Source organism: Sapajus apella, unplaced genomic scaffold (genome assembly GCF_009761245.1).
Source record: "Sapajus apella isolate SASKATOON/1434 unplaced genomic scaffold, GSC_monkey_1.0 scaffold116, whole genome shotgun sequence".
Lineage (NCBI taxonomy): Eukaryota > Metazoa > Chordata > Mammalia > Primates > Cebidae > Sapajus > Sapajus apella.
The window spans coordinates 5,596,158-5,610,669 of record NW_022437056.1 but is presented as its reverse complement, the minus strand read 5'-3'; the positions used below and the strand labels follow the sequence as shown (position 1 = coordinate 5,610,669).

The 14,512-nt window shown below is 47.4% G+C and overlaps 1 protein-coding gene across 1 annotated transcript; it reads left to right on the top strand.

The window, feature by feature from the left end:
* Positions 1 to 318: 318 nt before the first annotated feature.
* Positions 319 to 2,815, top strand: LOC116538058 (neutrophil defensin 4-like). The gene is made up of 3 exons (XM_032260319.1): positions 319 to 477; positions 1,754 to 1,936; positions 2,515 to 2,815. Exons 1-3 carry the CDS (start codon positions 414 to 416, stop codon positions 2,634 to 2,636), a joined length of 369 nt encoding a protein of 122 aa, XP_032116210.1. The 5' UTR covers positions 319 to 413; the 3' UTR covers positions 2,637 to 2,815.
* The last annotated feature ends 11,697 nt before the right edge of the window (positions 2,816 to 14,512 follow it).

The following is a 14,512-nucleotide window of genomic DNA, read 5'->3' as shown; positions in this document are numbered from 1 at the left end:
AGTCTCCTCTCCCCTGTGAGTGGATGGTGTTCTCACTGTAGTCCCCTCGCAAGGTGTATATAACAATATGCAGGCTGGGCTCTCCTGGTGGCTTTAAATATTCCCTTGGTCCAGGTAGTTCATCCCCAGCCACCAGCATGGGCATCACGGGGGCAACTGTCTTAGGAGTCATGGAGAATCCATAGTTGGTTGCTGCCTGCGCCTGGCCAGGGCTGACCAAAGCAGATGTGGGGTTGGTCCCTCTGAGGACTCCTGTTTGGATTCAAGCTTTCTGCCAAATTTCTCAACTGCCCTTGTTAACAGTTATTGAAAGTGCCCAATAGAAAGCAACCCTGAAAAATTAAGACACCTCATCCCAAAAGACCCTTAAATAGGGAAGTCCTCTCCTCCGTGTGCAGTGCTGCTCTTGCTACATGAGACCCGGGACAGAGGACTGCTGTCTGCCCTCTGCGGTTGCCCTGCCTAGCTTGAGGATCCGTAAGTAACACAAAGTTTAAACTTTCACATTCAGGTTTCAACATTGAAGCTGTGCCCCCAGTCTGACCTCTGACTGTGGGGCCACCCCAGAGGGACCCAGCAGGTGAATTCCCTGTTGTGAACTTCTGTCTGGGCCTCTGGTGGTTGCTGGGGGCCGTGGCTACCAGCTAAGGTAATAGGGAAACTCAAAAAGTTTCCTTCCAAACACACGTGACCTACTTGACATGTCCAGCAGGGGCGGTCACAGCTCTTTAGAGCATTCTTTTATTTTGAGAGAAGACTTTGGAGGTCCTTGGCCTGTTTTTCAATCATGTTGTTTACTTTTTGCTATTGAGTCGACTTCCTTATGTATTCAGATGTTTACCCCTTCTACCGCGTAGGGTTTGCCAATATTTTCTCACATCTTCTGGGTTGCCTTTCACTCTGTTGTTTCCTTTGCTATGCAGATGCGTTAGCGTTCAATGCAGCCTCACTTGTCTATTTTCACTTTTATTTATTGCCTGTGGTGTCACAGCCAGAAATCATTCCCACGTCAGTGTCAAAGCTTTATCTTCCTATGCTCTTCTAGTAGATTTATGGTTGCAGGTCTATGTTTAGTCTTCAATCCATGATGAGCAGATTTTTCTACATGTTCTGAGGGAAAGAACCACTTGGATGCACATAGCAAGTCATGAACCTTACACACCTCTTTATCCATCTCACTGAGCTCACCTCACCTGTTGCCTGATAAGGTCATTGTTCTCCTCGCCCTGGCCCCTACAGGAGACTGCTCACTCCATAACCTCAGTCACCCCTTCATGACGGTACAATGACCTTGAAGTCTGAAATGAGTGACTCTCTGCCCCACTGAAATTCAGGTCTGGCGCCGGTGTTTAGACCTCAAGAGAATAGTAGGGCCTATCACCAGGAAATAAGAGTCTTAAATTATTAAATGAAAGCGCTGTTTCCATTCTTTATTGAATATTAAATATTTAACCAGGAAATACTAGATATTTCTGAGAAACAGGAAAAATATGCCAGGGTCCCCGTCATCACCGTCAGCTTCAACCTGGCGCCGACACTGAACACAGAGCTTCATGTGAAGAAAGCTGGAAGAGCAGAGGAGCACTGGAGGGTGTCAAGGCCAACAGGAGCCCGCACCCTCTCTACCGAAATGTACACCTCCTCTCACTCAGGATGCCAAGGTTTCTTGTCTCTGAGCCTTCTCCCTGCAGAGCTGTAAACCCCGGCTGGCTTCTCCCTCCCTACACATCTGCTCCTGCTCTCCCTCCTCCAGGTTGCCCAGCCATGAGGACCCTCGCTCTCCTCACTGCCGTTCTCCTGGTGGCCCTCCAGGCCCAGGCAGGGCCACTCCAGGCAAGATGTGATGAGGCTGCAGGCCAGGAGCAGCGTGGGGTCAACGACCAGGACATATCTATTTCCTTTGCATGGGACAAAAGCTCCGCTCTGCAGGTTTCAGGTGAGAGACGCCAGCATGAAGAGCCACAGTCTTGAGGGATGGATGGGAGACATGCTCTGGAATCGAGTCTCAATTGTGGGTGTCACTTAGGTGGCTTTACTTAGCATCTCTGGGCCTTGATTTTCTTATCTCCAAACTGAATAGAGAGCCAAACAAATCTAAGTAGTTTTCTTTCTCCAAAGACTTGATTCCAAGGTATGTCTATAAAATTCGCCAGGGTTAAGATATGGAGAGACAGACTGACTCGTTCTTTCTGGATCTAAACAAGTAGATATTACAGGGAGGCTATGTTATTCCGCCTGTAGAGAAACTTTTAAAAACTGGAGATGAGCTTGAGTGTGTTAGGGCGTGTGTGCTGGGGCAGAAGCACAGAAATGAGAGCAAAGGAGGATGAGTCTCAAATCCTATGTGACCAGCACAGCTCTGTGTATTTATTCCTATTGGCTGAAGTTGTTCGTGCGACCGGCTGTAATGCAGCCAACATCCCCGATCAGCCAGCATGTGACTTTCCAAGATTCCTGTTACCACCCACTGCCGACCGTGGTGCTCAGTTTTGGGTGCTCTGTCTGTGTCCCCAGGCTCAACGAGGGCCTTGGCCTGCACTTGCAGATTAGTGTACTGCCAGCAAGGAGAACGTCGTGCTGGGAGCTGCATCATCGGTGGTGTGGGCTTCACATACTGCTGCTCGCTTGAAGATTAATATTCTGCTGTCCAAGAGAATGCCACGCATCATCGGTGGTGTGGGCTTCACATTCTTCTGCAGCTGAGATTGCAGAATAAGCCCGTCAATTGTTTTGAGAGCTACAGGAAATGTTTTTTTCTCCTATACTGCTTTCTCCTTAACATCTTTCTTGATCCTAAATAAATGCCTTGTAACAAGATGTCTTTGTTTACATCTCTTTAAAGTTTGATACATGTCCGTGTCAAGACACTGGAAAGCACCTGCCAGAATCCCACATCAAGATTTTTGAACAAATTGAAGTTTCAAATTTTAGACTTTTTAAGGAGGAGCCATGGCTTCAGACACAAATCAAAATGAAGGCACAAATGATGCCACCGATCTCACCATCCACTGCTCTGTCTTTTCACTCTGCCTCATTTTGAACAGATTTACTCTCAAAGGCAACTCTCATACGCTAGGCAAAAGAATCAGGTTAGCTACTTACAAACATTACTACTTCTTGGGAAAAACCACCATGCTCTGTGTCAAAATATTGGAGTTGTACTGAACGTGCCCAGGTCACCCATTTGCCTTTTAAGGCATAGGGTTACATGAGATCCATTGAAACAACTTTAATTAAGAAGGGAATTGGTTGTTAGCAAAGGCGAGATGCGTGGAACAGAAAACACAGCAGCCCACACTGAGGGTCCTCATTAAACACACCTTCCAGCCACGTCCATTAAGACCTGGATTCCACACCCATAAAGTCGTCTTCACTTCCAGAAAACGCATATGCACAAATGCTCCTCTGCACTTTGCAGCGTGCACTCTCCTGGCTTGACTTAAAGCCACTGAGAACCTGATGCTGCTTAGAGAATACAGCTTCAAAGGGGCAATGGGAAAAATGAAGAGAGAAAAAACATTTCACCAGAAACCTTCAGTTCCTGTCGCTGCTGCAGAGCGCTGAGGCTCTGATACCCCAAATATCTGGCACATCATGAGTGAGCAGGAAACCAGGTCTGGGGAAAGGGAATGAACCAGGAGCACCCTCTGAGATGCTCAGAGCATTTGCCGGGAAGGCCACAGCGCCCCCTGCTGTCCTGCCTCCACCTGCAGCCTCCCCACCAGGCACAGCACAGGTGGGGTCTGCACCTTCCTGAGCCTGTCTTCCTCCTCCCCTCCAAGAGGACAGGGTCACTGCCTGAGCCCAGTGTCCCTGAGGGCCAGGCTGACATCGTGCTGGGGTGAGATGTGATGCTTCCTCTCTGTCCATCCCCTGGAAACCCACTGTACCTTTAACAATAGTTGAGCTGGCTTGCCAATGGCCCATGAGGACATAGCCACACAGCCCCAGGGACAAGTCCAGCTTGAGCCACAGATTTCTTATATTTTGGATCCAGCAGTTCCAGTTTGTGCATCCACTACACATGCTGGAAAAAATAACTTGTCTGTTCAAGCAATAGCTCGTCTTATCTGGAGGGTCATTCACAGAATGCCCCAAGACTTTCAAGAGTGACAGAGAAACCACAGTTTGCAAAGAAAGCAACAGTGATTCTAGCAGGATTTTCCCCGTTCTTCATTAAAACAATCTGACGGACCGAGACACAGCTGTGACCACCAACACCAACCACAATACCCAGAGCCCAGGAGAAGGAAGCAGGTGTTCCCATGCAGATTCTGAGGAGGCCTCAGCCCCAGACTGAGGCTCTGCCAGTCTGAAGAGGCAACTCAGGGTCCAGGCACCCCACTGAGACACCACACAGCTGGGGAACCCAATAGAGGTCCCAGGGAGGACTCAGTGGGTCTGTGATTGACAAAGAAATGGTCCAAGCTCTTCCCCTTGTACAGAAGGTGAAGTTGATATTTGGGGTTTCAGGATGTGAAGGGCAGACAGTCTTCCTTCGGTTCCTGTAACTGCCACTGACTTGAAGTCACGTGGTCCTTGCTGTAACTCTGCATATTGCTCCTACCTGTCCACTGGGCCGGCCTGACTCCGTCACGTGGCTTCTGCACCTCGCCCAGAACTCCACCTGCCCTGCACCCCAGGTCCTGGGGTCTCTGCTAGAACTTCCCTTTGTCACTGAGAGCTTTCCTGATTTCTTAACTTTAAATTGCAACTAGTTCCCCCTGGAAGCCTCTCTCCCCTTCTTTTTATTGCTAACTGTAGAATGTGAAGCTACTTTGCATTCTGTGCATGCCGCGTACTCTCTGGAAAATTTCTCTCAAAACAGTAGGAGGGAAGCTGCATGTTCTCTTCCTCATCATCCCAGAGTGCATAGATGACCATCTAATACATGGCACAAGATCAAGAAATTAATTCCAACTAAATTAATTTTACTTAAAATTTATATTGATACAAAATTGCATTGTTCTTCCTAAATAGCTTACAAAAAAAAATACTGAAACCTACAGAAGTAAAGCAGTCCATGTGTCTAGTTCAGGTGACAGCATTCCTCAAAAAAACTAATTAAAACTAATTAAAAAGACTAAAATATAGGAGCTATGATGGGGAACATGTGGCGTCATGAAGCATTAGGACTTTTGAAAGACAGAAAAGACTATTCTGTCTTGGAATGCCAAGGATAGATTTCATGGTGAATCTTAAACTGAAACATAAAGATGTTTAAACTTTCAATAAATTAAAGGAATGATTAGGTAGAACATTAGGTGGAGAACAGAGAATCAGGGCAAGAGCTATGCAGGAGGAGGCCAACCTCCACCGAATTAAGAGGAAATGCTGTTGCAACAGAGAAGGATGGAGTAGAATTCGGGCCTGTTTGCTGAGAAGCATCTATCAACTCAAGGGAAAGGGGCCAAGGAGGACGGAGCATCCCTGCTCCTTTGTGTGGATAAAGGCACAGTGGGACCACCACGTGTGGCTTCTGCTACTGCAGTCCAGGGTGGGCAATGACAGCTGGTAACTTTAGGACCAGAGAATGCAGGGAGAGGTGTGAGGGTCTCCGAACAACCTGAGCAACTTGCTCGACCTCGTGAGACCCAGAACTGTTCACTGGGAAGCACTCTATGTTTACTGATGATGTACAGGACATTCTCTCCGTTGAATAACTCAAGTGGTAGAACAGTAAGGAATAAGTCAGATGCCTCATCCCTATAAACGTAATTACCCAAGGGGATGGCGGCCTTGTCTCTGTGGCAGGATAGGAGTCTATCCGTCTATCCCCTAACGAATTAGCAAACACAGGTGGCCCAATCACACTACTCAACTTCCCCACCAGCAACTGCCAGAACCTTTCCACTAGCTTCACCCAGGGCCTCTGTATTCCTGCCGTGGGCTTTGGGACAGAGGAGTCCAACGGCTCGCCCATTGCAACGTTTTGACGCCTATTTCAACAGTCTTCAGTAAATACTTCCTTGGCATTTCTTAAAATGATTTCCTTTTAGTACAAGACATTGGTGTTTTTTTCTCTTTTCTGTTTCTCTGTTTGAGATCCTGAACTCCTCTTCTAAGCAGAACCAGAATGTAAGAAATCCGATAACTCCTTGTTCTCTTTTCTAAACCTCTGTGTTTTTTCCCTTTGCTGCTCAAAGCCACTCAACTCATTAAGAAACTGAAGATTATGGGAAACGGTCTTTCACTCTAATGTTACCTGGCAGGTCACCCTCCCAACCTCTTAGTGCTTTGTCCTCCTGATGACAGTGACCCCACCCCCTCTTGGCCTCAGCCCTCCACCAGGGCCACGCATACCTCCTGCCAGCACCTGGAATTCCTCCAGCTCTGAACGTCAGCTCTGAAGCTCCCCGACACGACCTCACCCGCTGTTCTTTCAGCTTCTCAGTAGCCGTCCTCCTTCCCTGCTGATCAGCATCAGTAAGGCTGTTCTCCCCGGGGCTGTGCGTGGGAACCAGCAGGGAGCCCGATGCCCAGGCTGTACGCGGGGCACCTGTCCTCTGCTCTCATCTCCTGTCCTTGTGCCCTGCACCATCTTTGCCTCACGTTCTCCCAGTTTGACATTTTGGACCTTTTTCAGACATTTTAGTGGAGTCTTGGAGTAAAACATTAGAAATCACGTCAAGCTAAGTCAACTTTTTTTTTTTAGAGGCAGGGGTCTTGCAGGGACAGGGCGGTGCACTCTGAGAAGCTGAGAGATGGACAGTCCTCAGAGCTCACCCCCATGCAGGCCCCGCCCTGCCCCACGCTAACACGCACACTGTGTTCCTCGACTGCCCGTCCCTTCCCTCCCTCAGCCCTCTAGCCAACGTCCTGCAGGTAGGGCTCTGGTGCTGCCCATGCCACACAGCAACTCCTGGGCCTGCAGATCCAGCTGGGACAGGCAGGAGCTCCAAGTCCCTGCCCTTTGTCCACCCTTCCCAACCGCCTCTCACAAGCTGTCTATGTGTCTGGCATTGTTGCCTGCAGCGATTTTACCCAAAAAAACTATGAAAGAATAACTCTCTTGGGCTGTTCGCCAGTAGAATACACCGTGCCATTTGCTGGGCCCAGGTCCTAAGAACCTGGTATTTTCACTTCCTCTGTCTTGGATGGTGCTGCAGTCTGAACATTTTTGTCCCTCTGAAATTCACATGTTGAAATATCAAACCGCCAGGTGATAGCATTAACAGGTGGTGCCTTTGGGGAGTGAGTAGGTCAGGAGGGCACCATGACTGCCCTTCCCTACCGGGTCAAAACCATGTCCTTGGGGCCTGCCCAAGGTCCACACACCCTCTGTCTGCTGGGGCCCCCAGACAGCCTCAGCGTGTGTGGGAACATCCTTGCTGCTCCTGGAGGCCTGTCTATTCTCATGCGCACACTGCACCTCCACCCACAGCTTCCCCGGAATATTTACGCCAGCTTGAGGGCATCAAGGGTCTTGTTGAGTGTCTGTAAGTTTAACTGCATGTGCATCAAAGAACAGTTTAAGTTGTGTCTACACTCAGAGTTGACACTAGTGGCAGGTCCAGGACACTGGGCTGGGGGTGGGGGGTGTGGTACGGAGTGAAAGTGTTGAAAGACTTTGAGGTGTAGCACCATTTTGTGCTTAAACCACAGAGTTCTGCCAAGGTTCTGGTGCAGCCCAGAAAGAAAGGTGAAAGGGACCAGATGATACAGACTCACCCTGGTCTAACCGACGTTTTAAAATTTGGGAGCCACCTGGGGGAGACCAAGGCAAGGCCCAGGTGAGACCTCAGCACAGACAGAACCTGACCCGCCCTGGCTGCGGAGTCCCCACCACAGACTGGAAGGAGGCAGGGACGGCAGTGGCGCCACCCCAGACAAAGAGCAGAGGCCCCCGGCTCAGGTCCTCAGCCCTGTGGCCAGCACAGGAGGTAATGACATCACCACACTTGGTTAGAGATGGGGTGACCACCCTTCCAGGGCCGCAGCCAGCGTATTCAAAGTGTCAGTATTACAATAGTCATTCAGTAGTGCCCCCCAGCTACTGTTGTAATATTGACACTTTGGGGTGCAGAAGGAAACAGTGTTGGCTGAGCAGCACTTTACAGTGTGCCCATCTGAAGTCCCAGGTGAGTAAATAACTATTTAAGGGCGGGAGTGCCACCTGCTGTTGGTCAGGTGCTACTGCAGTGCTGCCAGCCCAATTCTCTGCAAGCGCGGGTCCTTCTTTCCTGGAAGGCAGTGTGAGCTCTGCTAGGTCTGCATCTGATGCGTGAGGCATGGTGGAGCCACTGAGGAAAGAGACAGCCCTGGGCCTAAGTCGACTGCATCCTTGTGGCATCCCCATGATGCTCGGTTCTTATTAGGGCTTCCATGTGGGAGTGGGGTGGGGTTAATTTAAGAAAGGTAGTTAGCAGAGATGGGGTCCTCATGACTGCAGGTCAGATGAGGTTACTTCTCTCGGGGATGCAGGAGCCTGATGGCTAACAAGGGGGAGATATACCTGCCTCAATTTTGTGCATGATCAGTGAAAGCTGGATCCTAGAGTAATGGGCTCTGCTCTTCAAAACAGAGCTTGTGCTTCAGTATTTGCATGTATGCAACGCTGGGGCAGGGAGGTAAGTGGAAAGAGGGAAAGGGACCACACGAAGTTCTCTTGTCCCTGACACCCTTCAATGTTCTACTGATCTAGAAGGGTTGTTTACTTCCAGGCATTCCGTCCCTGGGCGTGGTGCCTGTGGTGACTTCACAAGCTGAGATATGGATCCTGATAAGCCTTCCTGCTCCCCATCTGTCTAAATGTTTAGCAATGGCCATGGGGATTGGTCTGTGTTATCGTCTATTTCAATTAGAACAGGCTGAGAACACTTCTTAGTTTCCAAAGACAGAGCATACAATTCCAAAATGTTACTTTAAGTCGAGACAAATTAGAATACTTATTTACAGAAGTATCTTGTCCTCTTAGCTAGATCAGGGTATCTGAGTAACAGCTCTGGGGATAGGATTTCCAGGTGATAGAGTAATTATTGCCTTTCCCATGAACTACTGGGGAAAGAGGCACAGCCAGCTATAACTCACAGTGGGCAATTATAATTTGGGTTGGAAAGGGCAAGTTTAATTAGAAATTTGGATCTGAGTTAAATGGTCATCTCCTACTGGGTACATGAAGGCCAAATTCAAATAAATACAAAACAAATGTATTTGTTAAAATGCCCACAGATTCCATAACAAAACCAAAACAGAAATCAAGAAAACAATTTCATTTACAATAGCATCAAAAAATAAACCACCTAGGAAGAAACAAGGGGATGAAAGATCTACACACTGAAAATGGAAAACAAAAACAGTGAAAGGAATTGAAGAATGCAAAAATAAATGGAAAGATGTCCTGTGCTGATAACTGGAAGAGCTAAGACTGTTAAAGTGTCTATCTCAAACAAACCAACATACAGATTCAGCACAATCCCTATCGAAATCTCCATGGCACCCTTCACAGAAATTTTTTTTAAAAATCCTAAAACTTGTATAAAATAAAAAAAGAACCCAAATAGCCAAAATATTTATAAGGGGGGCGGGAAACAAAGTTGAAAGCATCACAATTCCTGGTTTTAAATTATATTAGAAAGCTATAGTAATCAAAACAATATGGTATTGGCATAAAACCAGACACATACCAGTGAAATAAAATTGAGAGTCCAGAAATAAATCCAAACACATATGGTCAATAATTTTGGCAAGGGCATCAAGAAGACACAATGGGGACAAAATAGTCTCTTCAATAGATGGTGGTGGGAATACAATTTCCACATGCAAAACAAAAAAACTGGACCCTTATGCCATACATAAAAGTCAACTCAAAATGGATAAAACACTTGAATAGAAGACCAGAAATAAGAGACTATAAAAACAATGGTAGAGTTCTATGTATTTGGAGCTACAAAGTATTCAAGTTACAGCACTGGGGGATAAAAACAAAGTATAAACCAATATGTTTAATTTTGCAGTGGAGATTTCCTGGAGCAGAGCTGAAGGGCTGGGGCAGGGACGGAGGCTCATTACTGCTTCTACCCTTTGAATGTTCCTTGTGAATTATTTAAAATTTTCTAAAATTAAAAATAAAATTTCAATGCAAATCAAAACTACATTGAGATACCATCTCACGCCAGTTAGAATGGCGATCATTAAAAAATCTGGAGACAACAGATGCTGAAGAGGATGTGGAGAAATAGGAACACTTTTACACTGTTGGTGGGAGTGTAAATTACTTCAACCATTGTGGAAGACAGTGTGGCGATTCCTCAAGGACCTAGAAATAGAAATTCCATTTGACCCAGCAATCCCATTACTGGGTATATATCCAAAGGATTACAAATCGTTCTACTATAAGGACACGTGCACACGAATGTTCATTGCAGCCCTGTTTACAATAGCAAAGACCTGGAACCAACCCAAATGCCCATCGACGATAGACTGGATAGGGAAAATGTGGCACATATACACCATGGAATATTATGCAGCCATCAAAAACGATGAGTTTGGGTCCTTTGTAGGGACATGGATGAACCTGGAAACCATCATTCTCAGCAAACTGACAGAAGAGCAGAAGATCAAACACCGCATGTTCTCACTCATAGGCGGGTGTTGAACAATGAGAACACATGAACACAGGGAGGGGAGCACTACACACTGGGGTCAGTTGGGGGGAAATAGGGGAGGGAAGGTGGGGGGTGGGAAGCTGGGGAGAGATAGCAAGGGGAGAAATGCCAGATGTAGGTGATGGGGAGGAAGGCAGCAAATCACACTGCCACGTGTGTTCCTATGCAACAATTTTGCATGTTCTTCACATGTACCCCAAAACCTAAAATGCAATAAAATAAATAAATGGGAAAAAAATAAAATAAAATTTCAGAGGGGGATTGTGGGCATGTCAATTGTTTTGATATTTCTCAAAGTGGAGAGATACCTAGTACATATTTTACATGATATGTTCAGATCACAATGGTTTCTTAAAATAAATCTGCCTTTTGGCTTTAGTTTTACTAATTCTTAGTATCACACTGAGCTTATCTCCCCTATAGCCTGAAAAAGGTCATTGTCTTCTCCACACTGTGCCCCGTAAAAGCCCACTCACCCCATAATTTCAAAGCCTCTTTCATGAGGACAGAAATGCCCCTCGAATCCTGCAATGAATTAACTCTGTACTCCAGTGGGATCCAGCTCTGGCCTCAAGGTCTAGACCTTCAGAGAGTGGCCAGCCCCACCTTCAGAAAATAAGAGGCATTTGACTCCTGAACTTACTCAGTGAAAGCACTGTTCTTTTCTTTTTTGAATAGTAAGAAGTAAATATTCCGGCAGATGGAAAACAGGAAAATGTAGCACTGTTCTTATCATCACTATCAGCTTGGACCAGAACAGACACTCAATAAAAAGCCTCACACTACAATGAAGGCTTAGAGAACAAAGGAGCATCAAAGGGACCTGGAAGGCAAGGACAGCTCTTCTGCTCCCCCATCACATCACATGCACACCCCATCTCACTGAAACATCTGTCTCAGGCCTTCTCCCAGCAAAGCTATAAATCCGGGCTGGCTCCTCACTCCCCACACAACTGCTCCTGCTCTCCCTCCTCCAGGTGATTCGCCATGAGGACCCTTGCCCTCGCCCTCCTGGCTTCTGTTCTCCTGGTGGCCCTCCAGGCCCAGGCTGAGCCACTCCAGGAAAGAGCTGATGAGGCTGAAACCCAGGAGCAGCCTGAGGCAGACAACCAGGACTTTCCCATCTCCTTTGCAAAGGATGCAAGCTCAGATCTTAGAGCTTCAGGTGAGAGACACAGCGTTGCAGAGCTCGGAGTCTAGGGAAAAAAAACCAGGCAGGCACCTCTGGAATCAGACCCAACAGCTGGCTTTTTCTGTTATGTGATCACCTCCCCAGGCCTCAATTACTTCATGTTTGTACTGAAAAGAAAGAATCAGTGATATTCAAGGAATGACTTTTAGCTAAAGATTTTTTAATTCTATGATAAGCCTATGAAGCTGTCTAATTTTTTGCTATGTAGAAACGAATTGAGAAGTCTCTACTCAATACACATCAAGGAACATTTTTTCATCTGACTTTTATAGGAAACTTTGGAAACTAGAGACAATCATACAGGTGTGTTCAGATGTGTGTTTGTGACAGGGCAGAAGCCTATAAGTGTAGCACATCAGAATGGGTCTCTAATCCTGTGTGCTTGGAGTATTTATTCCTATTGATTGTGCAATCATGCTTACATGTCAACCAGCACACAGTTTCTCCAAGATTCTCTTTACTGCCTGCTGCTGACCCTGGTACTCAATTTCTGATGTGTACTCTCTCTCTCTGTCTCTGTCCCCAGGCTTAAGGAAGAGACTCATGTGCTATTGCATTTGAACCTGTCGTTTTGTATAACATTCCCATGGGATCTGCAGGATGAGTGGTGTTTGCCAGATTCTGCTGCCACTGCGGAATGAGAACAGAGAGAAACATATTCATAATCTGCTTTGTGACCTAGAAGGAAACTGTTGTATGTCCTATACCTTGTCCTCAACTTTCTTTCCTCATCTCAAATAAAGTCCTTTCAGCAAGTTCTCCGTGTTTGTGCTTTTCTGATGTTTGGTAGTTCAGGATTCTTCAGATGCAAAAACCAGAACCCAAATCTTATCTCAAAACACCAGCTCTTCAGGAGAGCTTTCTATGTTGAGCAGAAAAGTGGTGGAGAGGATGTTGAGAGAAGAGAGGATTTGGTTTGGGTTTTTGTTGTTGTTATTTTTCTGAAATGGAGTCTTGCTCTGTCCCCCAGGCTGAATTTCAGTCGCAAGATCTCAGCTCTCTGCAACATCCACCTCCCAGGTTCAAGCAATTCACCTGCCTCAGCCTCCAAGTAGCTGGGATTACACATGTGCACCATCACACCCGGCTAATTTTTGTATTTGTACAAAATACAAAAGAGACAGGGTTTCACCATATTGGCCAGGCGAGTCTTGAACTCCTGACCTCAAGTGATCTGCCGACCTTGGCCTCCCAAAGTTCTGGGATTGCTGGCATGAGCCACTGCACCTGGCCTTAGGCATTCTGTTTTAATGTTAATGCTGGTCAGCTGTGCTTGAATTTCAAAGGGAGGAGGGTATATAAGGCATTCATCTGGAGGTCTGGCCAGACTCCCAGTTCTTCTGCCCTTCTCCAGGACCCTCTTATCTCTTTGTAGGAGGGGCCATGTTAAAGTGGCCTATTTTCCAGTTCTCTAACACACTGAGAGATGACCATGGAGTGAGTGATTCTTCAAGGCAGGACTGAACGAGGAGAAATGTGGAGTCACAAAACCCATTTCCAAGCCTGACTTTGCCACTTTCTACCTGAACGGACTTGACAAACCCAGCACGAAAACGGAGCCTTCATTTCCTCCTCTACAGCCCTTGTGGCAGCTGCCTCAAAACCTAACTGCGGGACCTCACAGGATTCCTGATAAAGGCGGTCAGGGACTTAGACATCAAAGGTGGGGTAAAGAACTCAGTCATATAGCAAGGATTCGGGGGGTGACCTAGCAATTGGGGGTGACCTAGAGCCCCAGGCTGCTTCTTTCCCCAGGACCAGAGCCTGGCAATAAGCAAATAGAGAAAACGCTCTCCAAATAAGGATGAGATCATCGTAACCCACAACGTAAGCACAGTGCCTCCCCATGTGGAAAGTCCTACCCTGCTCCCATCATTTCCTTCCCCACGCAAACCCCTGAGACAAGGCTTAACATTCCTGCTTTATGTGAGGCTGGTGAGGGTGCCGCAGTCACCAAGTGTGGACCAGCCTGATGTCCGTGTTCAACACCAGGGTCCCCGGGACACAGAATACCAGGGTGTGACTGGCACTTCCAAGGAACCTCCAATATCTCAAATCTGTCTCAAAGCTGCTGCAGGCCGAAAATCCATCCTTGAGGACAAGGAGAATGTGGCTTTGGGGGTCAGATGCCAGAGAACACGCAAACCCAAGAAGCGCCTTGTGATGGCTGATGTTCCCAGGCAGCTGGACAAACATGCTTCTGGACGTTTCTGTAAGGTTGTTTTAGGAGGAGGTAAATATTTAAATTGTTGGACTTCAAGTAAAGCAGATGGTCTTCCATATTGAGGGTGGAACACAAATGGAACAAAGACTGACCTCCCCAGAGTAAGAGGGAATTCTGCCAGCAGATGGCCTCGGGACTGGGTCTCCGGCCTGCTGGCCTCCTCACCAGGTTGGGGGTGCTCACCGTACCCCACACAGTAAAGAAACTGGTTCTGCTTCTCTGGAGAATGCTGACTAACACAGACCCTGAGCAAATTACGAGGAGGAGACCTCCCGGGTGGCTCCGGATGGCCCCATGGGGTGTGCTGTGGCTGTCCGGGCTCTGCAGGGACTACCTTCACACTGGTGCCTAAACCCTGTAGACAGTCCCCATGCAAGACAGCACTGAAAGTTCCCCATGCCTCATACGCAGCCCTTCCCCTAGAGACACAGCACAGGCTCGAGCTGAGGCTGGTTCAGACAGCATGGGCTGCGTGACCCAGAAACCCCA

What these genes read in the sequence shown, in the direction of transcription:
- LOC116538058 (XM_032260319.1), top strand. Translation starts at nt 414, where the DNA reads ATGAGACCCGGGACAGAGGACTGCTGTCTGCCCTCTGCGGTTGCCCTG. An exon ending in CCTGCCTAGCTTGAGGATCC is followed by an intron (nt 478 to 1,753) that starts GTAAGTAACACA and finishes TCCCTCCTCCAG; the next exon opens with GTTGCCCAGCCATGAGGACC. An exon ending in CTCCGCTCTGCAGGTTTCAG is followed by an intron (nt 1,937 to 2,514) that starts GTGAGAGACGCC and finishes CTGTGTCCCCAG; the next exon opens with GCTCAACGAGGGCCTTGGCC.